The 26,070-nt window shown below is 41.1% G+C and overlaps 2 protein-coding genes across 6 annotated transcripts in view; both read right to left on the reverse strand.

Annotated features, from left to right (window-relative positions):
* The window catches only part of LOC116384073 (E3 SUMO-protein ligase PIAS1-like), a 37,144-nt gene extending 19,536 nt beyond the window's left edge, over positions 1-17,608 (reverse strand). For both annotated transcript variants that reach the window (XM_031848414.1, XM_031848413.1), the window contains exons 1-2: positions 17,560-17,608; positions 70-556 (exon numbers count right to left, since the gene is read on the reverse strand). In XM_031848414.1, coding sequence (XP_031704274.1) covers positions 70-556; positions 17,560-17,583 — 511 coding nt within the window. In that variant the 5' untranslated portion in view covers positions 17,584-17,608. The remainder of the gene's footprint in view (positions 1-69; positions 557-17,559) is intronic.
* Positions 17,609-23,938: 6,330 nt separating this feature from the next.
* LOC116384072 (SKI family transcriptional corepressor 1 homolog-B-like) overlaps positions 23,939-26,070 on the reverse strand; it is a 10,421-nt gene continuing 8,289 nt past the window's right edge. For 3 of the 4 annotated variants that reach the window (XM_031848409.1, XM_031848406.1, XM_031848407.1), the window contains one exon: positions 23,939-25,125. In XM_031848409.1, the coding sequence (XP_031704269.1) occupies positions 25,028-25,125 (98 nt within the window). In that variant the 3' untranslated portion in view covers positions 23,939-25,027. The remainder of the gene's footprint in view (positions 25,126-26,070) is intronic. The other variant, XM_031848410.1, reaches the window with a different exon arrangement.

The raw sequence follows: 26,070 nt of genomic DNA on the forward strand, positions 1-26,070 counted from the left end.
ATAGTGATTAAATGCATCATTCCCTTTATATCCACCTCTCACTCAACACCCACTCACGCCTGCCCTCACCTAGACTGGTTGGCTTGATGAGCTCGTCCAGCATGTCGTAGAAGGGCAGCCTCTGCAGCTTGACGTCCGGGTGGACCGGGTGCAGCGTGGCCGAGCCGGACAGGTGGTGCGTCAGCCCGGTTAACTCGTGCTTCCCGGGGCCGAGCAGGGAGAGGGGCAGTAAGGCGGCGGGCGACGGGGCTCCGCCGTGGCCCTCGTACGCCAACTGCGTCATGCCGGCGGGCAGTGCGGCGCCCCCTCCCCCGACCACGCCAGCCGTGGCCGGGTGGTGCGGCCCGGGCATGGCCAGCTCTGAGTGGGAAACCATTTTGGCGGGGAAGCGTCGTCGGTAGAGCTCTTTGACCTTCATGTGCACGGCGGGGCTGCAGCCGGCCTTCAGCAGATGCAGCGCCTTGGTCAGCAGCTCGTGCTTTCGTCCGTGCTTGTTGCGCCCGGCGTATCCCAGCAGCACCTGCAGCTCCGACACCCGCAGGCTCATCACCATTTGCTGTGATGATGATGAGAAGGAGGAAGAGGAATCAAGTTCTGAGATGCCACTCATGACGGACGCAAAACTGGTATGAAGTACCAATCACGTTTACAATCGAGTTAGTTGGCAATTTATTTGAATCAATTAGTCGATTCATTACGTTGCAGCTCTACTGTTTTTAATGTGGAATGAGCAAAGATTAAAATGCATACAGTAATCTCCACCCTGTGCACACACGAGTAAATAAAAAGCATACTGTTGTGTGTGCACATCTGGAGTTAAGCTTTTATTTTACAGTATCGAAAGACCAATGATGAGGTTTCCCTTATTTACGATGGTGTTGGGGTATAAAACAATGCATGCAAACAAAAAAGCTAACAATAAATCCAACAATGTATGATAACTAAAAGTAAAAATACAAGATAACAAACATTCTAAGAAGTAGATAATATAATAGAAGTATCAAAACAGAATCAGATAAATAAACCAGGTCAAATTACAGTTAAAAACATTTAATTTTATGTCCCGTGTTATAGACGGAAATGGAAATTAAATGAAAATAAAATGATGGCTTGGTTTAGGATTTGGCCATAATTAATTTTTTCCCCTCAATAACAGTTTTAGTCGCATTCTGAGATTTCTTGGGGCATTTTTGTCCTTTGATTCCCACAGTAAGCTGAGTTTTTTACTCCTCCGCTCCACAACAGGACTGAGGGATTGTCTCCAGCCCAGGTACAGGACCGCTATGCTGGCATCACTGTTTAACAACTCTTTCAAAAACGCATAATTAAAATTATTGTTAAAACAGACAAAAAACAAAGCTATTCTGCACTCTGGAAACGAGCGGTGCAACAGGAAATGAAAAGCGTCCTGCATAGTACGGCGGCTGTGTCAGAAAACAGTTCAGTCCAGAGTCCTGTCTGTAAATTAGTGTGAATTATGCGTTCAACGCACCACACCCACAGAGCTGCAGATTTATGAGAAGCCAAAGACGGACTACTACTTTGTGTGAAGGCAGCGTTACTCTTCCTACGCCTCGGAGCTCTCACAGGGAACAGCTTAAGAAGAAGCCCTCCTGCCACTGTCAGCCTGACCACGTACCAAAATAAATGGAAGGATTGAATGTGAAATGCATAATTGGATGATTTGCAACAATATTCTGGTGTCTTCATCTGGCTCACTGCTGGTATGTCGCCTCTAATGCAATGCCAAAGTCTGCGCTGAATCGCTCCCTACATTGAGATGCCTTAGCACGGCACAGCTGGCCGTTTGCCTCACAGATGTTTAACAACTACACACACTGTAGATTTTTCCTTCTGGCAAAAAAAGCATTTCATTGCACTACAATGCATACCATGAGAACACCTTAATTTCCTTACACGTGTAAGTCGTCAGCTGGATCATCTCCTGTTTGGATAACACAGACACCACCGACACTGGGAAGCAGTGCACTCGATGCAGTGGCCTTCTGTCCGTGTTGGGAGTGATAAAAAAAACACTAGAAAGGCTTTTTCCATGCTGAACGCGAGGCTGAGGCTGAACCTCGCAGGGGGTCGTGGGATGGAGTAGCTGCAGCGTGAACATGGTGATAAAAGTGTTGCCTGCACTGACTTCAGGTTGGACCAAAACTACAGTGAGCAAGCAGCTCTTCATCTCACCAGACCAGTTGTCCAAATGTGTATGTGGATTAACCCGTTGTTGTTTTGGTCTTAGTCGACTAAGGTTTCATGCTGAACATTAATATTACACTTATAACCACATCTCTGCTAAGCACAAGATTCAAAGTGGTGCTTGTGTGTGATTCTGTGGATTAAATCGACTGATTGCCTTGTTGACAAAGACGTACGTGTGAATTGCTTTGGTCGAGGACAGTCCTACTAACTGCAGGTGAAAGTTAACAAAGAAAAGCAAAAGTAAGTTGTACCCTCAGTGAATGTTACTACTCAGCACTGCCTGCACCAGTTTAAAGGCCGTGATTAATTATCATAAGACGCCGCTGCACCAAATGCTGGAATCCCATTACTCAGCTCAGGAAATTAAAATAACAAACACAGGCCAGCTTAGATTTATATAGAGAAACACAACTGCATGTATTCTACATGCAGAGTTATTACCATTGAAGTCTGCCCTTGAGCAAGGCTCGAATTGTTTGCTGCAGATGACTGAGGAGAGGTTCAAAAACCTCACCTCTAAAACACAAAAAAACAAGCTATTGGCCTGAAAGGGGAAACTGTTTCGACCTAAAATTTCACCAGAATTGAATCGTCAATCGTCGTTTAATGGTGAAGACAAAGGAAGCACAACTGCCTTGAACTTAAAGAGTCGGGATTGAGAGGCTTTGCTGTTTGAAATAATCAGCTACCGACAATCGTAGCGTGTTTGAGGCTTCAGATATTAAACAAAGTAAGAAAAATAAACCAATCCTTAATTGTAGTGTTTTTCCTTGATTAGAACAAAGATACAGAGCAAATGGAAACAGGACAAATTAGAAAGAGCAACGCATAAGCTCCTCGTCTTAAGGTGGAGGTGGGTCAAAAACAAGAAACCTCAGCTCATTAACTAGCAGCCGGCATAAACATTCATTAACCACGTCGACAAATTATAGCTCTGAGACAGACCTCAACGTAAGCAAATCTGAAGTGCATCAGACAAATAGAGGCACGGACACATATGCATGTTGGAATCTGCGCAGTCTTTGTTGTAACGCGCGCACACACACACACACACACACACACACACACACACACACACACACACGGTAGCCTGAGAGAATGTCTTGGACAAACATCCTCCCCTCATCTCCTTTAATGACAGAGCAGGGATGAAATAAAAAAGCGCAGACGCACACAAACACACGCCCATTAAATGAGAAAGCACACAGGGCTGTTAGTGTTTCCGGCTAATCAATTATATGTACAGTTAGAATTGTTATGTACAGAATATGTGTGCTGTGGTGTCCATATAAAGGATTAAACCTTTAAGCCTTTGAGATTTTCTTGTTGTTTTTTTATAATGAGGCCGATTCCTCTTGGGCGACACTGGAGTCTTGCATTTAATTGACATTTTAAAATGACATATATGAGCGCTGTAGGCTATTTTCTGTGGCCTAAACATAGCAGCTACTTTTTAGACTTGAAAAACACAAAGATGCACCAACACTAGAGATGTTTGCACCAACACTAGAGATGTTCCGATACTACTAGCGTAGGAATAGAGCCAAGTCAATATGTTGCTTGCAATGTTGACGAGGATAGAACTGAACCTTATTCCACTGCTGTCCTACTTTGCTATATGAGCATCATTTAAATGCTCAAATATAACCAAAATCATCTTAGAGGTCCAAAACTACTTTCATTTTCAGCACCAGTGGCTCAGGTGTGAATAAAACCTCCCCCTCTAGTCCCACCACAGAACTGCACTGTTGCACTAAAACATGAACGGTACTTTTGAAAGGAACTGAAACCTCACAAGTGTTGCACGTTACTGTAACTTGTTCCACATCTAGCTTTCAGTGTCTTGCAAGCAAACCAATACGTGCATCAAGTTACATCTCCAGCACTTGAAACATAACATAAGTCACCCATGACAATACTTCTTCTTCTTCATTCATCAAACACTGAAATCAGAGACTTGTAAATACCTTTGCAGAAGACATGAGAGATGAATTACCAACAGGTATGATTAGATTGCTGGTGACAAAATGTAGAGCATCTCTCATTAATTGTCACTGATCTTTTAAGCTTCAGATAATGACATGAACGTCAGCCAGAGGAGGCTGTTCTGTGGTGATCAAAGAGAAAGAAGTCTTTCAGCCCTTTTTCAATGCAGGAACTCAGCTTTCATGTCCGCTGTTCTCCTTCCACTTTTGGTTTGAGTCGTTGGAGGACGAAGTAAATGCAAGTTCCACCTACTTTCAGACAGATTACACAAAGAAAATGAGGGATCATAATACGTGCAGTGGAACAGACAGCACAACTACGAGGTGCTGGACGCCGACTAACCAGCTTGTAGTCGCCAAGATTGCCCTTTATAAGCCTTTCTTATTTTCACATTATTGTCAATAAGCACCACTTTGTCCAGTGATGTCTATACTGTCACCACTTCACTAGCACATTAAAATAATGAGGTCAGTCCCGCAGTAACCCCTTTTTAAACAAGCTTTTTGTGAATCTTCAGTATTGTTGCAGATAAATGTTCTGTCAATCGACTGGTCGTTAAGTATTGTTCGGTTCCCGCATTGAGAGGAAACCTGAGCAAACCAAACCAGCTCCGCTCAGAGAGCAGAGGCTTCTGTTTACAGACCAAACACTGCATCTTGTGTACAGCTGTCACATATGTATAGTCTCACACACACACACACACACACACACACACACACACACACACACACACAGCTACTAACAAAGTGGCCGATATATTCAACATACAGACATATTTACCAGACGGGACAGAGACCTGTCCTCGTCCTTTGTCACTACAAACCTACATTAAAGGCACATTCAACGAGGGAAAAAGAATAAAAGGAAGTAATTGTGACGCCTCGGGGCCGAAGCACCCTGCAGTAATAAAAACACATCAGTCAAACACAGATGGCTCGTACAGCAGGAAGCTCTATCACAGGTGCAGCACGCAGGCAGCAGCTGTCTGTCTGTGGATTCCCAACATTTACAGATACTTTTTAACAGAACAATTATTCAAATAATTCAATAGTATTCAATTTTAGTATCCCCACACTTGGACAGCACACACACACAGACACACACACACACACACACACACACACACAGGCAGTGTATTGGTTGGGCCAAGAAACCCTCCTGCTGGCGACATAAACGAACAGTTCCATGAAATATGCATGCTGTAGGGAAGAGGGTGTAAAAAAAATGATGACACTGGCTGCCCACCATTTCACATACATACACACACACACACACTCATACAGACCCCCCCACACACTCTCTCTTTACAAAGCAAACACACTAAAGAGAGACAAATACACACAAACACTGGCTCAAATAAACAAGACACACACACAAAATGCACACACACTCTTTCAGCAAACTGTGGATGTGTAACATTCCTCTGGCTTCAAAAAAAAAAAGGAAAAAGGAAAATGGGAAAAGAGTGGAGCGGCTGGAGGAGAGACAGATGAACAGCTCTCACTATCTCCTCTCCATCAGCCAATCATTCTCCTTCCCAGGACAGGTGGCCCCTCAACACCTCCATCAGGAGGAGGAGGAGGAGGAGGGTTCTGAAGCTATTCAATCAGAACATTCTGAAGGAGTATAGTCACAGCTTAACAGCTCAAACACATGAGATATTCAGTTTACTGTCATATCAGGCAAATAAAAGCTGCAAATCCTCACACTTTAGCTTGTAAATTTGACTCAAAAGATGAATCAATTATTAAAAACTGTTGCAGAGGAAGGCCTTATTTGCTTTTCATGATTTGGGTGAAATACGGAGCTGTGCTTCTCCAGCAAACCCTCCTGCTCTTCATGAAGCGTTAGACATAGTGAAACAACGTGCCGACTGATCTCCAGACGACATAAAAGGAACCATCATCTCAAATGAATGGCTTAAAATGTACCTGTCGGCTCAATTCACACAAAAATCAGAGCGTCGCCGATTTGACCGCATTTGAAAAAGTGGGGATTGAGCAAAGCATGTTTGTGTGTGAGTGTGCTCCATTGTGTTGTTTTACTGAAGCAACTTGACATGTAGGTGCAAAGGGAAGCTGCAACAAAGGAAGTCGAGTGAAAGAGGACGCAACACAAAGAGAATAGCTGGAGTTTCTACACACGCACACACACACACACACACACACACACACACACACACACACACACACCAGTGTGTGGATTTAAAGAGGAAGTTCCTGCCTTTAAATCTACCAGCCTGTGACATTTTGGTTTCCAAAAAAAAGATGAGGATTCGCCGTATCCACCTCAGTGATATTCTTGACAGACTGGAACGGCCCATAAAACAACATTTTGACCGACGCGTGACGCTAAAACCGAAACCCACAAAAACCAAACAATGATGATATTGTTCCTCAGGCAAGTAAACTACTGCACCAAAAGTCCTTTAGAAAGAGCAACACGCTACGACAGCTGTGCAGAGAAAGGTCGCTGCAGAGCTCCAGACGTGAAGAAGAAACCTCCAAAATATGGAGGACACCAACTACCATAACTACTCTATAATATACCGTATACACCAAATTCTACATTAACTTGAACATGAAGCCTTTTCAGCTTCAGCAGCATTGTTTCTAATACGGGAACTTTTCCTGTAACCTTTTGGGAAACTCAGGAATTTTATCTGCTTTTCTAATCAAGTTTCAGTTTTGCTTCCTGGGCGTTGTTACTCGTTCCCCCCGAAAAAAAAAGTCCCTCCTGAGGTTGTACGTTTTGATGACTCATGCCACATCCAGGTGGGAGTTTGCGGTGCCTGACCAGCTGCTGAATGGTGTAATACAAGCCTCATGAGTCATTCAGGCTGCAAGCGAGCACCTAATGCATGTCATCACTAAAATAATAAAGATTAGAACTTGGTATGCAAATTTATTGAAGTGAAATTGAATCAAAGAAGCCTTTATTAGACATTGTTTGAAATGAGGAAGAGGACAACATGTAACAAATGGTCGTGAACTTAAACCCCGTAATTTAACTTTCAACAATGCACGCCACTCACACAGATTTGATAAGTAATTGCAAAGGATTTGATCCAAAGCTATCAAACGCCAACACCAGGGCTTGACGTTGGCCAATATAAACTTATTGCAAATATATCTGTAACAGTGTGCATATGAAATCTAAAGGAATCTGTATATTTAATTGAATTTATCAAAACATATCTAGGCATGTGTATGCACAGCAAATTAATTATTAATTCTGGTAACCACGCTACCTGCAGAAGAAATGACATGACGTTCAGTGGATCAGCTGTGAAGGTTTGAGTCAACACAGATAAACTTTCCACAAAGTTCTGAGCAAAGCCGGAACAGATGGAATAGGATGAAAATAAAAGATGGAGCGGTAAACATTACAACACTCAGTGGTACTTCTCATAAAGACAAAAGACATTCTTACAAAACAAACTGACTGAACATAAACCTTACATCTCTGTGGCTCTGGTTCACATATCCGCTCGGACTTTTGGACTAAGTTTAGATGTTATTTCTGCCTCATGCTGGTTCTTTTTTATGCTTGCTTGCTGCTTCCCTTTTCTCTGCGTCCACACTGGCCCCACACTGAGAAAACATTGTTGGGCCATTTACAAACTAACAAACCCTGATATCAAGGAGCTCTCACAGTTAGATTTCCATCTCTGTTGAATTCTTCACAGAAAGTTCTACATTACAACCACAACATGTGATAAGAAGCAGCTAGTCGGGATGCAGGACCACTTTGAGAGATAGACAAAACAATAACAGGGTAGCAGTAAAACTGAACGTCCCTAGTTCAAGACTACATCCATCCAAAGACGGATAAATCTAAAGACGCATCTTCTTCCTCACAGTTGTGTCCGTCTGTCCCGTACTTAGCCAGCGATCTTTGACACCTCACGGGTGAGCTTTTCCGGAGTGAATAAAACCGATCAGGCCTTTTGGTGTGAGCAAGGAAACAGCTTTTCCAGAAACCTAAACTCCTCGTATTGCTCAGATGTGTCCAGGTCTGTATGGCCGTCAAATCCTTTAAACTCATTTTATATCGTCGAACACAGGTTGCACGATCAGATCACGATTCCACACTGGTGCAAACTGGAGGAAGATATTTCACCATATCCTGTCATTTTGGTGTTTAAAACCTCTTCACAAAATACGATTTCATGTTTCTTTATTAGCCGGTTAACGGTGAACATCGTCTTGGTGTTCACTTTGAGCTTAAACGATGGTGACCACAGCCTCATCTCTCTCCGTATGTTTGGTAGATTCTGGTCAGATGGAGGGAGGTGCTGTGTGGGGCGATCATTCGCTTTGTCCAGAGCTGTTGAGGATGATTGATGGAGGGATAAAGGGAAGAGGGGGATGGGGGACCGAGAGAAAGCAGCTGAGCCTCTGGACCAAATGAAATTCTCCTCGGCTCCAGGTTTTTGACCATTAGTTTGGTTTGGCTGGTGACTTCACTGTACGGAAGATAACGCATGAGCCTCATCCGCCGCTGCTCTGGAGAAGAAACCAGGCAGATGCACCAATCAGACCTGAACCAACTAGATGTACCGACGCTGACATCGGTCCGATACTGACTCAAACAGCTGGATGGTACATTTATATCTGTTTTCATTTGTTAAATTCTGTTTACAACGTTAGGAAAGCAATGTTTAAGTCAAGCTCGATGTTGCCTGACGCATCAAACAATGACCTCAGTCACTTCAAGTCAGTGAAGTTCAAGCCGTTTATAATTAATTAAACACAGGTATTGGATTGGTACTCAGTATCTGCAGTACCCAAAGCCCAGGTAAGGCTTCCTCATTGCAACTGGGACCAAAACACCTCACTTTAGATGCCAAAATCATCCAAAACGGATTCATAATCTGAAAGTGGTTCTCTAGATTAATAATTAGACCAATGTAATGCTCGAAAATAGTGACATCTTGTTTTGTCTGACCAACAACTTAAACACTTAAAGATATCCGGTTATTAGTTATACAAAACAAAACAAAAGCAAAGCCTCATATTTGAGAAGCTGAAACCAGAGAATGCTTTTTTCTGTCGATCCTGATCAATTAACAAACCAGCATAATCTTGAGCTTCTACTTTCTGTTGGAAGGCAACATTTTTCTGCTTGGTAATTGAATGTGTCTTAACAAAATGCACCTTGGGAGTCATAGTTGACTTCTCTCCTCAGGCTTTTATCAAAGATTGCATGTCCAAGCTTTGAACATGCTCCAAAACGTCTGTCATCTAACGTTGTCTAAGCATAAAATAAAGAGGACTTTTACTTCCAGGACGCCTAAAATAACACCTCCCACTTCACAACTCTCTGACAGTAACATTTTAAAAACAGAGCACTAAACTGAATGTAGCTTGTTTCCATGTCTAATGTGTGAGAGAGAGATTCAGAGTGACAATACTGCATCCTTCAGAGGCTTAGATGTTATTAAAACACTCGTACACACACACACGGCTGAGCACACTGCAACATGCAAAAACCAACCCTCGCATGCCGATAGACAATAAGATTATTTTCCCTCCTGCTGATATCAAGGAAGTAAGTTGTTAGGTACATTACAGTCATTTAGCAGACACTTTCATCCAAAGCGACTTACGCGACAGAGTCTATCACATTTCTACACCATAGGCACAGCTACGGGAGCAACTTTGGGGTTAAGTGTCTTGCTCAAGGACACATCGACATGCGACTAGCGGAGCCGGAGTTTGAACCGCCGACCCTCTGATTGAAAGACGGCCCTGCTATCCACTTAGCCACAATCGCCCCAATGTAAAAATAAAACCTGGAATCAGCGTGTAAACCTACTGCGTGTTTACACCTCCGACTGTGAAATGTCAAAATGTGTGCAGTGAAAAAGGTCTATAATTCTTTTATCAGTGTGTTTATCTTAATTAATCTAATCAGGGGAAAGCAGCTTATTCACAAATGTGCACAAACACACAACAAATACTTCATGGTTATTAAGCGAGCGCACACGCAGCACTGTCACAAAGAGTTGGCATGCGAGGGAGAACATGTTCACAAACACGCAAAGAACAATAACCCTGATTATCACATGTGACACACGATGACACCGTCTGCATGTGTATGTGAAACATTTCGGCTCAAGTAGCTCAACACCTTCCTTTTCAGAGGGCTGAGGAAGATAAAGAAATTATGTTTGATAATGATTAACTTCACCTGTGCTCAGGAATAAAACGCTTCGATTCAAGATTGAAAAGTTGTAGAACAAATTGTACCGGCATAGGAATTCTTTTTGCCTGAGGCGACACAGCCCATCATGACTATTTTCCTCCCCTCATGACGACGCTGAGAAGTAATGCGGTGAAACAGGAGTCTCGAGACCACGCCTCGATTCTGACTCCAACTCGCAGCCTTTAGCAGTATCCTGGATTTACATTTGAAAGGCATCTTCAGGAGCACCTGAAACCTCCACGTTTTGCTTCACCTGTAGACTGATCGAGGATACTGCTGATGGTTTTTCAGGTTTCAAGTTGCAATCGATCACCAACAACAACCAACTGTGGCCGTAGTTACACTACAAGTGGTTTTAATTTCCTGTGAGATATAAAAATTCATCACGCAAAGCACAATAGCCGTGGAGAGAGGAGACCCTCTTAACTGTGTAACCTCCTCTCTCATTGTTATAACTTTATAACACAACAATTAATGACCCACAACTAACTCTCTTTGACAAGGTCCGATGCAGCGCATATGACAGGAAGAGCAAGTGGTGGAGGAACTTTACTAAACAATCCAGCTATGCGAGGATATGGACCCGCTAGAGACAGTCGGGAAAGACTAACTAGCAGGACCACAGCAGAGCAGCGTGTGGCCCAAGTGGACCGACCCATGCTCGTGGAAAACCCCTGATAGAAACAGGTAACTTGGCCGGGGATGAAGTCAATATGATTAAACAACAACAGTAGAAACCCTGTTGACCGAATGCTGCCAGTGTCCGACCCGAGTTCAACCCAGGATGGAGAGTCACAAACAAACATCAGCTGACGAGAGCGGACACGTTCAGATCAGCCGTGACGCAGCGTCAGGTTACAGTAAAAGTCTAAACACCTCCGCTAGCTGGCCGATGCACCTAAACAGACCAAAGTAGCAGCTTTAAGCGACCGATATTGTTCCCCTTTTTGCAAGCGGAGCTAAAACAAATGCCCGCTGCACTTTACATGGTCACGAGGAAGGTGAAGAGTAATGCAGTTCTTTTGGGTCCCAGGAGACTGGGAGATGGTGAGGCTAATAATGTTGTGCCAAGCAGTTTCTGCAGGATGTGTGTGTTTGTGTGTGGGTGTGCGGAGGATGTGTAGGCAGATTAGGGGGGTGTTTCACACTACCTGGCCATTATATAAAGCTCCCACTCTCGGTGAGAGGGCTCTGTACTCCCTCCCCATCCTCCTCCCCTCTCTGTCCTCCCATCCCCCCACCTCTTAGCCTTCCAGCTACTCTGACTCAGGCTAAACTCCGAAATACCTCCGCATGTTGTTTTCTCTCCCTCCTGCCTCTGTGGTATCAAAATCACGGTGTGCACTGTGGATCAAAACACAAGACGGAGAGTTCGGGACTTAAATATGGATCGAGCCGTTCCTTCCCCCCCAAAGCAGGATCAGTCACTGCAGCCCAGCTGGACCGGGTTCACAATGATTTCCCTTTGAGTCATTAGCACGTTAAAAGCTGTGCCATCGCACACCCGAGGCTACAGAGGTCTAGAGGTCCCAGCCTGCCACGCGCAGATGGTGGATCTGAAACCCGTCCCACTTCGATGCTGAACGCCACGAATATGGGATGACAGGGGAGGTTTGTAATCTGGTGCCAAACCAGCGCAGGTACATGCTGCTGGTAGAGACCAAACAACACAGACCTGCTGAAAAAAACTCTGACTAACAAGTGCGATGGCAAAGTGGCACAAACAGTTGAGCACCTGTTAGATTATCACTGACATGAGGACAAAGACATTGGACACTAAAACCTCACTGCACTGGTCTGGTGAGAAAGTAGGAAGACACCCATTCACTCGTCCTCTGCACCCTTTTAATCCTGCAGAGTTGGCCGAGGTTTGCAGGCCGTGCAGCAAACATGTTGCGGGTATAAAGAGTAAAGAGATCCCTTGTTATCAGTAGCATGTTGAGCAACATGTCAGGACCGAATGGGAACTGCAATTGCTTTGCAGGAGTCCAGTCCTGAGCTTCGTTAAGCGAAACAAGGAAACCTAGACGGGCGCACCGGGCCGGTCTGTGCTGAATAAAAACTCTCCCAATTCAATTTCTACTCTGCCTCAAATCTCACGACAGCTGCATGATGGGAAGAAAAACATGCCGTAATTAGTTTTTGCAGAAATCACAACTGTGATGCAGAGAAAACTATTTCGATCTAATGCAATTTTCTGAAATTAAACATGACAAACGGGAACAAAGGATGCTCACGATACATTACACCTCAATGCTTTCATCAGCTTCTGGTTACCGGAACTGAAAACACGCATTCCACTGTGAGTCACCTTATATTTTGAGTAATTAAGACACTATAGGGTCGTACGTCAGCTAAAACACACCAACAAATATGCAGCGTTGTCTGGGTCCGACTGTGCCGTCAATATTTGAATGCAACAAATATTAAAAATGTGTTTACTTTTGGGTGCATGTTTAGCGGTCCCTATACTTTACATGTTATAATGGGGTTCCCACTGACAATCAAAGACCAACAATTGGTTGCCAATTTCTCAAAATGGTTTAATCACTTCAAAGAAAAAGATTTTCCTGTATTTGTAAGTAAATGATCAGCTTTATTGTGATAAGTATTAGTGTTGTGACTGTCAGCTTAACAGGCATACGTTTTAAATGAACATTAACTCTGAATTAAAGATATTCATTGATACTTGCAAGTGTTAATAGTAACGAGCTGTACGGCAGACGACAGGCTGTTACGCTTCGAGTAACAGTTAAAGGTATCGTAATGCACACCAGTGCTTTATACAAGCTTATTTTAGACACGACTATTCTTTTGTAATTACGCAAAATAGACCAAACTAGTAACATTTATCAGTTTTCAATATTGACCTAAATGTGACTTCTCTGACTCTCCGAGCATCATCTCGCCTTCCTTCACTCCACTGTCACTGCACACACTGAACTAATGGATTAGTCAAAGAAAACAAAGCCACAATCGTAGGAAATCAATTCATTATTATCACGGGCGCTGTTGTGGTTTGGTTCCCTACAATCATCTGCTGGTATCACACAGAGCTCATAACCTATTGTATAAAAAACACCTTTATTCTCCCGAGCACCACAACGTTTTCTTTTACTCTATCCTTCAATGTTAGAACATACAAAGCTGAGGCATGTTCCGCTGGGGGCGGGCTACTTCCTGGAGAATAAAGAGCGTTTGGTGAATCAGTGTCTTAAGCTGCCGTCCCTCAGGTCACAGGTCGCTGGCGAGGCCACGGCGTGCGCTCACTTATATTATTAACCATTAACCCTTTCAGGACTCTTTTCCAGTCTGTGTAATTTTCCCAGAGATTCACAAACACTCTGTCGACCTGAGACGAAGCACTGTGGGGCTGCAGGTGTCGTGATGCGACGTTAAGACTAAAACCTGATGGAGAGCACAAGTGTCTTTCTATTCTTTCGATGTATTTTTCATTTATCTTCAAACGTAAGACAAAATACTCCTATATCTCAAAGTGACAGATACATTTGATGTGTTAAGACAGCATCTCCCTTTAATCCTTGTTGTTTCCTTGAGACCTTTACCTGCATTTAGGCAGTCACTTCTGGACAAACACCCCAGAACACACACACACACACAACCAGTGATGCAAGCCAGACCGTCCATTAAGTGACTGTAAATTAAGAAATCTGATGACAATATGTCTATTTTTATCCCTCTTGATTCACACTAAAAACCCTCTCTGAACAGTGAAAGGCCCGTCTCTCTCCCTCCGGTTGGAAACACGGGCGAGCTTCAGACTGCTGCCTGCCCATGTCTGTCTCAAATGTGACATGTTTCCACGACAACAGGAACAAAATCGCCACAGGAGTGAAGAAACGGCTCCATCGCGCCGAAAGACGAACAGAAGTCAGTGGCTGCAGACGAGACGTGCTCTCACGAGGGCAAAAATATCCAACAACAATAAGAGCTCAAATGTGGCTGAACACACCCGGCTGAGCATATATATATATATATATATATATACATATATATATATATATATATACATATATATATATATATATATACATATATATATATATATATACACATATATATATATACATATATATATGTGTATATATATAATGCAGCGTGGTGTGAAGTGTGAAAGCACGTTTCCGGCAGCCTGTCTGATAAACTTCACTAACTGCAGAGAACGAGGAAAAAGGCAATAAACTCTCTACAAACAATCGGTTCAACGCTGGAGACCTCAGACGAGACATCTGCAACATCTGCATCACGTTTCACATTGTGAGCTTTTTACATTCTGCTATTCAGTGTCATACATCCACCGATCATCATCTGTCTGATTTCTACATTTCCAGTACTTTCTTTTTTGTCTGAGATGACACAAAATCTAACTCTTAATTACCGGGATTGAGCTTTAAATACACCGACAGTGATCGTTCACTCCGGTGACGTCTAATTCTCCTTAAACTGGAAATGAACTGCAGTGATAATGACAATGACAAACAGAGCAATAGGCAGGTGTTTGAAAGGATGTAGGGGAGCAGAGACGAGGGCCTGTATCATTAGGGATTAACCTCGCCACAGGCTCTACAAATAGACTGTCTCCACCTATAAGCCGCCAGCGCACAGACGCTTATTTGTAATGCCAGGTTGCTGCTGCAGCAGCTCCACAGAACAGAGAAGACGGTTCAAAGAAGAGAGAAGACTCCTGTGAAACGAAATGCGATGCAACAAGGACACATTTGGGGGGGGGGGGGCAATATCAGAGGCTTTCACATAAATAAACTGGCAAAACCCACAAAGAGTCAGACAACCAAATGCACAAACTCCCATCGTCAATGATGATGACGTCAAGGTATGAAGCAACGATTGAATAAAAAAATCACATATTTCTCAAATAAAACGAGTCAGTAATCTCATGTAACTCTGTGTGTGTATTTTTGACGATAAAATGACATCTTGTTTGGTAAAATTGTCGGCGTAATATCCTTTAAAAACCCCGCCGAATGTTGACCTACTAGCCGAACGCAACTTAATCAGAAGTTGCCCAATTAGGCGGAAGCCAGTTCAATCTGGCAACACTGAGTGCAAACCAGTAGATATTGAGAATTAAAACCATTTATAATCAATAGTTTTTACCAAACATTCCCTCGTTTTAGCCTCTCAGCTGTGAATATGTGCTACTTTAGTAAACTGAATTAATTTGGATTTAATAGGCCAAATGATTAATGGTGTTTTTGGACTACGTGCTAAATTAGATAATTTTGCCCAAACCAATCGAAACTACAATCAGAACAATAAAGCAGGTGAAGCCAAACTATCATATCACTAGAGCTGAATCGACTACCTGATAAACTGGAGCTCAATCAGCAACTGTTTTCATAATAAATTTATCATTTCTTTCACACAAACTATGTTCTGGTTTCAGCTTCCAATACGTGAGGATTTACAGACTTTCTTTGCTTTGGGATTTAGGATGGTTGGACAATACAGAAGTATTTGAAGGCATCACGTGATTAGTTTATAGAAACAACCCCCCCCCCCCCCCCCCCACACACACACACATATGTAGCTGACATTATGAAAATGAGAAGTTCAAGGTGCTGTAACCATCTCTCCATAAAGAAGTGCACTTTCAATAAGAGGGGAAAGTCTTAAATCAACTATAGTAGGACCACATCTGGCTCTTCAAAGGAGGCTGTACAGCAGCAGAGCAGCAGCTGGCACAGAGGAGCATGTATAGATCCACAGAGCCCGAGCAGGCTGAGGAAACACAGCAGGGAAATGTCTAAAAATAGCCAAAGACTCTGATCAATAACTGCTAGATATTTTCCAACTCTGCTTTATAACGATTAATTAAAAGAATCAGTGCTTCAGTGCAGCTACACAGCAAACACAGTGATGTAGAAGGCAAGGTGCACCTGGGATCAATGCAAAGTAACAAAAGTACATTTACTCAAGTACAAATTTGAGCTACTTGTACTTAGTATTTCCACTGTCTGCAGCTTTACACTCGCACCTCAGCGGTAAATACATCACCTTTGAGTCCACTGCACTTGTCTGACAGCTTTAGTTTCCTTTCAGATCACAGTTTTGCAAACCATGCATCTCCAGACATGTTGATCTTTAATGATTGTGATGAACTGAAGGATGACCTGTTCTTTTATGTGTTGAGAACATTCTCATACTTCTTAATCTGAATAAAATATTTAAAAAACTGTCTTTAAAAGCTGAAATCAGGGCTGTTTTCCTGAGCTTGTGATAAGTTGACAGAGAAGCTACTGACATATGATGATTTTATTGAATGTGATGCATCGTTGTGGATTAAACTCTCCAACAGTAAATAAAGTAGGCCTAGTTAAAATTACCACAACTTTAAACATTAAAGTATAATCTTCTAATTGTACTTGTATACTTTTACGTTTTTTAATGCACTTTTACTTGTGGTGGAGTGCTTTCTCTGTGTGGTATTACTACTTTTATTTAAGTAAATGATGTGTCCGTTGCTGATTATAACGGTGAATCAACCAGTGCACCGTTACACGTTTATTATGCACGTGTTCAACAGGTAGGGTGCGTCACGCAGGTAGTAACGAACAGGCCAGGTAACGTTACTTTAGCTGCATACAGACTCGAGCATCTGTCAGGTGGCATGGACTGTATGATCATTCAATATAGGAGGAATAATAATAAAATGATCTGTCCATGTGGGCTTGTTTTCAAGCTGCTGTCACATTCAAAGACGTCGCGCGCGACTAAGTGTTATTTCTAGCGCTATTTTCTCATTAAAGTATAAAACAAAACACACCGGCATGAGGCGGTTATGATGCCCACAGGTGAGCCGCTGTCTTCTGCGTTAAAACAACACACAGAAGGTGGGTTGTAAAGTAAAAAAAGCCGCCCTGCCAGCTGCTGCTACTGCTGTAGAAACGGTCCCGTTCAGCCAAACCAGCGCGTCTCAATATCAACATAAACATGCTCGTGCAAGCTTTTGGCGCTCGCGGATTCAATTAAGTTGTTTGAAGGATAAACATTAAATTCTGACAACGTCTCATCCTCCCGAGGCTTTAAAATCCCTGACGCGCTGAGTGACTTGAAAATCAGACGCTCGGTAACCGAGTTAAATTTGTAATGATTTCAGGCTGCGGCTCTTACCTTCAATTCCGCACTCTCCGCCATCTTGTATTTTTTTTTTTTTTTTTTTTTTTTTGCGCATGCGTGCTGAGGTGCTGTCACATGACTGGGACGCGCAGGAGCTGCTGCGTGAACGTGCACAGAGCCATAGGGAAGCGTTCAGGAACACAAATGAAGGGAGGAAAAAAGGGTTTCGATTTTTGTTTTTTAGAATGTTATAAAAAGTAATATTATAATGATAATAACGATAATAATAATATATAATATTACAACAAAACAATTATTCTGTCTGTATATGTAATATACTTTACTGTTTTATTACTTATTTACTCATTTATAAGTGATCTTGTATTTTTTACTATGTCTCTTGTTTGCACTATCCACTATGCTGCTGTAATCCTGTAAATTTCACCACTGCGGGACTAATAAAGGATTATATTATCTTATCTTATCTAATAACAATAATAACAACAACAATAATAATAATAATCATCGTCATCATCATCATCATAATCATGCAATGTACTCACATTTGGTTTCTTGAGTCCTAACTTGTTGAAAGTAGCCTATAAATGTCAGCTAGAAATTTAACTAAAGTTCATGCAATGTTTTCTTTTTATAACTTATCTCTAAAACTCAGTTTCCTTTCACCTGTTTCTCTGTCTGCACTTATTACAAAAGCGACCATTACATGATTTTGAAACTCTCCCGTAAGAAATGATTCCATCAAATAATTCCACTAGGTTTTGTTTCAAAAATACAACAACAAAAAGGTAGTGTTATTGAAAAAAAAGCATCTCTGGCATATAACATTGTGGGCCAAACAGTCTGTGTCTCAAATATCAACAAAAGACCTTCATCTTCTTTGCCATCTTATAAAACTGTGCTACCAGCGCCACACCTCAAAATCCTCAGCTCATATTCCATATTCCAGTGCGGACTAAAGGCCTGCAGTGCCAGGTTGGACACATATCTGGCCCAGATGAGTCCGCAGGTGGGTTGAATCATTCTTCACCAACAACGATTTAAATCTATTCTTCCATCCAGCCTTTGTAACTACTGGTAGTCAATTTCTACCGTCTGGATGATTAGAATAAGTCTGACAAATTGCAATAGATCCACTCTTCTTCCCTTTGTTCTAATGGGAAAAAGCCTTTATAAATAATGCACATAAATAATGCATTTGTCTTAGGCTTGTATTAAAAATGGACTCATTAGTTCGCTCTCTGTCTTGCTCCTCATAGATGGGAGTCCTTCATTCCCACAATCAAAGCTTGATAATGGATTCTTACAGTGCAGAGACCTGCGTAGTCACACAATTGGTGGCTTTTACCAGAATGAAACCTTATTTAAACCGTATTTTTGATTTTAAGAAAGTCATTCTTTTCAAGATACAACTATCACACTTAATCTCTTGTATTTTTAATAACTGGTGCTTGGAACCTTAAACATTTTTGGAAACACAATATTTCAAAAGAGAGATGCATCTAGAGGCTATATTTAGATTCTGAGCACATTTCAACAAACTTTTGTTCTGTCATAGTATAGATTTATTGCTATCACATCAAATACTGCATGTTAGATTCATGTGAATCTCCCCAATGCACAACCTTCTCCACTGTTCATCCGGCCTTGTCAGAGGTGTGCAGGGTATAATTAATACGCCTGTCATCTAAGCTAACTTTAAAAGCTATTTTCTGAAAAATGCAATATGAGAAGAATGGCGTGCAGAGTGATTATTCTGGTATTTATGAAAAGAACAAGCTTCAAACTCCAAAGTCAGGTGTTATTAGACCTGCTCAAGTGACTCTGATCTTTCACCCTCCTAAAGATTCCCAGAAACGGCACCCAGAGTGTATCACACATATAAGCACGATTTATTATCTTGAGAGGATCATATTTCTGGGTAACAGCTGAGTCCGCTGTATTCTTAACTTGGATTGTGTTTAGTAGTTTATCATTAAAATCTTACAAAAAGAAAAACTATGTTCAAACTGGGGGAGTAGATCAGCTTATTGCTGTAATGATGACTCAGATTTCGAGTCCCAACTTTCAAATACAACCTTTCCTAATTTATTTTTTTTACATTAACTTCCAAGATGAGTTGGCAGAAAAGCAGAGACAGCTGTACATGAGAGTTCCAAGATAATCACGATGATTATATCAAAAGGAATGATTTCGTAAATATTTGTGGGGAGCTGAACTGTCTGCTGTGCTGCGCATTGGAAAAGCTCATGACCCCTAAAAGTATTGTGCTTCTTGTGAGTTTAGAGATCAAAAGCATCATATCAGCACACACAGCGGTTCTGTTTTCTCAGTGGCACTGAGTGCATTTTGATTGGCTCCACAGAGCTTTTTCTTTGTTTTTCTATAACTTATATTGTACTCACTCATCGATATCAGTTTACTAATGATGGAGAGTATGACTCAGCCTGAGCAAACAGCTGTGATGTCATTTCTAAAAAAAAGATAACCTTCAGTTTGAGATCACATTTCTTTTTAACAGAAAGCATATGTTGCAAACTTGGAGGCTTAAAGCGCCTGGTAGGGTGGAACAGAAAGATGTTGCATCATGGGAAGTGTAGAATCCAGTGTTTCTGGTGTTTGATCTAGAGACTAAAACAGATGATTTAAACTCATCTTTTTTTAACCTTTATTTTAAGATTTTCAACATAACACGAACACTCCGTTCATCATTTGAGCAACTCAGCCACGACTGTCCTCACAAATACAAGGAGAAACACCTCAGCTCATTATAATCATATATGTCAACCAGTAAAATAAAAATACACATCGATGGAGGCACATTCACACCTCAGTCCACTACAGTCCTTTGGAAGTTCTAGAGTCTTGTTCTTGTCAGCAACACATGGAAGGACAATACTAAATTGCTGGACTGCACCTTAAACTGAAAATATAGATACAAGCCATATTGAAGCAAACGGCACAGTAATAAAATCAAGTATTCATATTCTTTGGTGATGTGCCCTTTGGTCATTTTGACTTCATCTTCACTTTTTTGAGACCTCACAAAAGTACAGAAAACGGAACAAAATCAGGACAGTAGCTAAGACACTAAGGTTGTGTCTTTGGTTTAATGTGCCTTGCATTACATTTCACAATTTGCAACTAACATGGTGGGCGATATAAGTAACAATTCAAACATTTTTAGACTAAATTTATTATAAATTGACTACTTTTTGGCAAACCAAATAATTAAGATCAAATATTTCTACACCAGACTAAAGAGAATGCTTTGAAACAGCATTTAGACATTCATGCCCGGGAGTTGAATTATAGAAATTATAACTGAACCTTTAACTGAATACATACAAATCTGAAATTGTTAAGGCTTTTCTGAGATAATGTTGGCGAAACTTGGATTTGTATTTCTAAAATTCTAGCAATAAAACTCTGAAAGAAATTGAAGACATGTGTCTCTTGGGGATTTAATTAGATGCCACTGCCTTCTCTATATAATAAGCAGTCAGACAAATCACCATATAAAGATGTACAAAGTAGAGATTATGACAGGAGAAACTTAAAGCCAGAGAAACAATGATGCGCTGATAAAGCCAGTAGGTGGCGCCCTATCATTTCAAATGAAGATGAATTTAACCAACGTGAAGTGAACTCTCAGGCCCAGTTCCTCCTCACTGTTTTGTCCTGAATTACAGTCTGTATAGCCTATTGATTCCTAAGCAATGACATCTTTGCTTAGTGGTTTTACATTGAACAAAAGTTCACTATCACTCCAAACACATTAGGCTTTATCTCCAAATCCATTATGAGAGAAAGCTCTTTCCCTTCGTGGTTCATACAAAGAATCGATTGACAAAGTTCTGCTGCTTGTTTCATACAAGAGAGAATCACAGAGGTTTTATTATATCATTATGTATCGCTGCCATCTGTTGTATTGTTGATGGCCAGTGAGGAGACAGGTGTCCGCTAACCACACATGTTTCAGCAAACGTCGGTTATACACACACAGCAAACACTGTGAGAGACAATGTGCCAAACAGGAAGATAAAACATTGTTGTTCTTTAGAAATGTTTGACATTACATTGTATTGAATTAATGTGTAGATGCACTTAATGTGGAGCAGCAGGAAAACTAACAGCTGATTACTTTAAGAACATTTAAAACAACACCATGAGCAATATGGATAAAATCCTCTATTATAATCCTGTGTCTGTAATTCTATATTGTGATATCAATATACACAGTCTACATCAATATAAATATGTCATGATATAGAAAATCATCTGAGAAACTGTTTATGGACATAATTTATGAATAAAAAAGTGAATCCCAGTAACGAAATGAAGATTACTGTTCTTAAGTACAAATTGTAGGCACTTTACCTGCGTATTTCTTCTACTTTATATGTTGCACTCCTGTACATTTATTTCACAGCTAAAGTTGCTGCTAACGTGATTTACTCCTCAATAATGATTCTACATAAAAAATATTTTTACTTTTGATACTTTAAGTACATGTTGTTGTCAATACTTCTCTCCTTTTAGTACAATTTTGAATGCTTGATTTTTATTTCTACTTTCGAGTACTTAAATGTTAAATGTACAACAATTAAAGGTTTTTCTATGGTTGTTCATTTTTAAATTACTTAAAATGTTTTTTTCTTATATGTATGGAGCAAACCCTCGAATTCAACAAGTAAACCAATAACAATACATCATTAAGTTGTGATAAAGTGTAAACTGTGTATTTTAATTGGTTTAGTTTATTGCCAGTGCCTATGCATGCACCATGGAACAATGTGGGAACACGGGGCACACTTTGAATGAGCGCCTTATGTCCTACTTAAAATTTTAAAATTGCATAATTATGAAATTATCATTAAATAATGTATCATGCCAGTAGTCAGTATAGCTTTCAGGCCTTCTGTCTTCAGTTACGGTTCAACTTTTAAAAATCCTAAAATCAAGTTGCTAGGAGATTACTGAACAGGCCTATCGGGCGCAGGGTTGTGAGCCCAAAGAGATGCAAAAGGACCACACAGTAATGCAAAAGGCCTAAAAAAGAGGTGCAATGACTCAAAGAGACACAAAAGAGCCACAAAGAGAAATAAAATAATTATAAAGATGCACAAAATGACTCTAAAGAGACACGAAACAACCACAAATAAACACAAAACAGTCACAAAGAGAAACAAAATGACTAAAACGAGACTCAAAAGAAGCACAAAATGACCACGAAGAGACACAAAATTACCCCAAATACATGCAAAACATCCACAAAGAGATGTAAAAGGACCAAAGCGACTAAAGAGAGGCTGCAACCAACCACAAAGAGACACAAAACAGCCACAAAGAGAAGCAAAGCCGTTCAAAGGAGGAGCAAAACAACCGCAAAGAGACACAAGACAACCGCAAAGAGATGCAAAACAGTCACAAAGAGAAGCAAAACAGTCACAAAGAGAAGCAAAACGATTAAAAGGAGGAGCAACACAACCGCAAAGAGACACAAGACAACCGCAAAGAGACGCAAAACAGCCAAAAAAGGGAAGCAAAGTGACAAATAAAAACAAGGCAAAGCTACTAAAAAGAGATTTAATCGACTCAAAAGAGGTGCACAACTGAATGAGACAACATCCACAAAGAGAAGTACAATGATTAAAGGGATGGAGCAAAACCACCACAAAAAGATGCAAAACAACTAAAAGGGGATAAAAAAACCCCACAGAGAGGCAAAGCACACACAGCTGCATCGTTTGGGGTCATTTCGCATCTCTTTGAATCATTTTTTAAAAATCTCTTTGAATCTCTCTTTTTGAGTCTTTCTGTTGTGTGTGAGCAGTGTGTGGGGGGGGGGGGTCTTTCACAAGTCCGTGCCCTGAGTCACATTGTCACATAATCCATCCATGCTTGTCACCACATCATCTCCTCTAATCAGGTTTTTTTCTTAATGATGAGCGGCTAAATAAAAATAAATTACAGCAGCCAATCATTCCCACCGTGGCTCAGTTCTGTTCATCTTCGCAGGCCTTGTTAGTATTCAGAGGGAACCGACTTTGCCACGGAGGGCAATTACGTTCACAGAAAATTAACATTCATTGTGTGTCAGTGACATTATGCGAGTATCTGTCTCCGTATGAAGCATCCAGGGACGAGAGCCGTGTAATCAATATCTATTAGTCCCCCCATCAGAAGAATTAGATTTCACTATTAGATCAGCCTGCTCCCCTGACTCCACGTCAAACATTATAAGTTGACTGGACATGTCATGCACTGATGTAGCCGCCTAATGAAAGAGATCATGTTGAACTCAAATACAATAAGAGGAAATATGATCCATCTCACGAGGAGCTCTTCTGTGTGGAGGCCAGCAGGTGTCAGGCTCACACCAGCGGAAGAAACGCAAAACAGTATACGGATATAAAGCAGAAAGTGGCTTTCACATTTTATTAATATTGACATGGGTACACATACATAAATGGGTAAATTATGGGTAGATTGTGTCAGAAACAACAAATAAGAGAAAATCAAATGCAGCTTTTGCAAGTGGCATATTACACACACTTCATACAAACAGTGTCTTCTTCTTATAAAAACACCATCAGATGATGGGAAAAGGTTTTGGTTTTGTCTGTTGTGACTCACAGATGCATGTAATGACAGAAAGAACCCTGAAACAGAGCAACTCAAGGGATCAGATTGTGTTAAAATACTCAGTCTGAACTGTACATGATATCTATAGATGACTCGAAGTTTCTTTTTTTCTAAATTATCTCTTCAAAGTTTGTGTGACAGAAAATCTTTCATTGTTTGACGTCAAACCTGTTGAAGTAAGTGCTCGTAATAATTAACTCTATTTCAAACATAAAGACCCTCGTATTTTTGATAAAAGAATTTGGTATCGGACGGCACGGTCAAATTCAGAAAGGTTGCCCATTTAAAGTGCTTAACAGCATATACAGTGTTATGAATAACCTAAACAATAAATTAAACCAAGACAAGATAAATAACAAATATATGTAAAAACTCATTCAAACAAGCAACAAAAGCTAAATAATGAGATACATTTTGAACTTAATATCACATTTATACGAGCCATTGCACATCGTCACGTGATATATATATATGTATAAGTATATAGTATTGTTTTTTTCTTTTCAGCGTAGCTAAACAGCAGACGGCTTTGATTCAGAGAGACTCCTTGGTTTGAGCTTCAGATCAACAATCCTTTGACTCACGACACAAAATGAACTCCGTGTTTAAGATCTCTTTTACTCAAAAGTTCAGTTTTTTGGGGGGGATGGGAGAAAGGTCGCTGCCAAAACCGTCTCAGAGTCTTCAATCAAGTGCTAAAATCAGTGGTGTATCTATACAGCAGGTTGGTAATCCTTGGGTTACAAGTGGGGGGGGTGAACACGAGGCGGACCTGTGTGAGTGTGTGTGTGTGGTTTTTTTTTGTTCTTTTTTTTTTGGGCTGTGCTGGGTTCAGTTGCAGGGTGGTGTCCGGGCGCTAGGGAGGCAGCAGCGGAGGCTTGAAGGTGCAGGCTCCGGTACACTGACGAGGAGTGAGCATCTTGCAGGAGAAATGGTGAAGGGCATCATGAGCTTCTGGGGAGGAACGAGTCCATCAGTGAGAACATGCAGACAAACACACACACACACACACACACACACACAAACAACACTCTCACTAATTATCGTTCAGTTTGAAGGTGAACTTTTTAGTTCTTTTTTTACCTGATGTTAAAGGACAGGTGCACATTTTTTCCAACTCTGTCTTAAGACAATACTCACATTTACATGGAAACTGTTTTTTGGTCGTAATAGTTCCTCCTGTGAATACGGGTCATAAATAAATCTGTTGATCTCAATGTGAGCGACGGGGACAAAATCCACAGTCCTTGTTCTGTGTAAAAAAACGACCTCCAGCGTTGAGCTGAGGCTATTTGGAGGCTTCATCAGTCTGAGTCACACATGTCAACTGCGTATCTTCCACTTGATATCTTTTTAGTTGAAACATTCCTCTGTGAGAATTCATGAGCCAGGATTTCATATCCACATTTCACATTTTGACTGAATTTCCAGAAAATGGTTAAAAGAAATTGAGAATGAATGTTGCTTTTCCATCCAGTTTGTTCATCAAGGTAAACAGCTGGTGATGCTAATCCTCCATTCGGGTGCCATTAAACCATTGCAGAGGAAGAAGGCGCGACAAGATGACGTAATTGACAGAGCGACAGTGAAGCAGTGGGAAACTATGTGGAGAACATAGACCCCGTTAGCCGGGGGACTGGGGGGGGGGGGACACAGCCCGAGTAACTTTTGGAGTCTGATATAATATTTTAGTTAATCAATAAAAGCTTGTAAAAAAAAAAACGACTTTAAATGAGCCAAAAGACATCGGTCACCTTCACCCACTGACTGCTGCGATGCATTGTGACATTTAAGGAGCTGAAGCGGAGAGACAGACAGACAGAACATGACACTAAGTTTGGTTTCTTAGCCTGATAGCTTTTTGTGGTTTTAAAGACAGAGCGAGACAGAGAGACAGAG

Source organism: Anarrhichthys ocellatus, unplaced genomic scaffold (genome assembly GCF_004355925.1).
Source record: "Anarrhichthys ocellatus isolate YVR2014 unplaced genomic scaffold, GSC_Weel_1.0 scaffold8, whole genome shotgun sequence".
Taxonomy (NCBI): Eukaryota; Metazoa; Chordata; class Actinopteri; order Perciformes; family Anarhichadidae; genus Anarrhichthys; species Anarrhichthys ocellatus.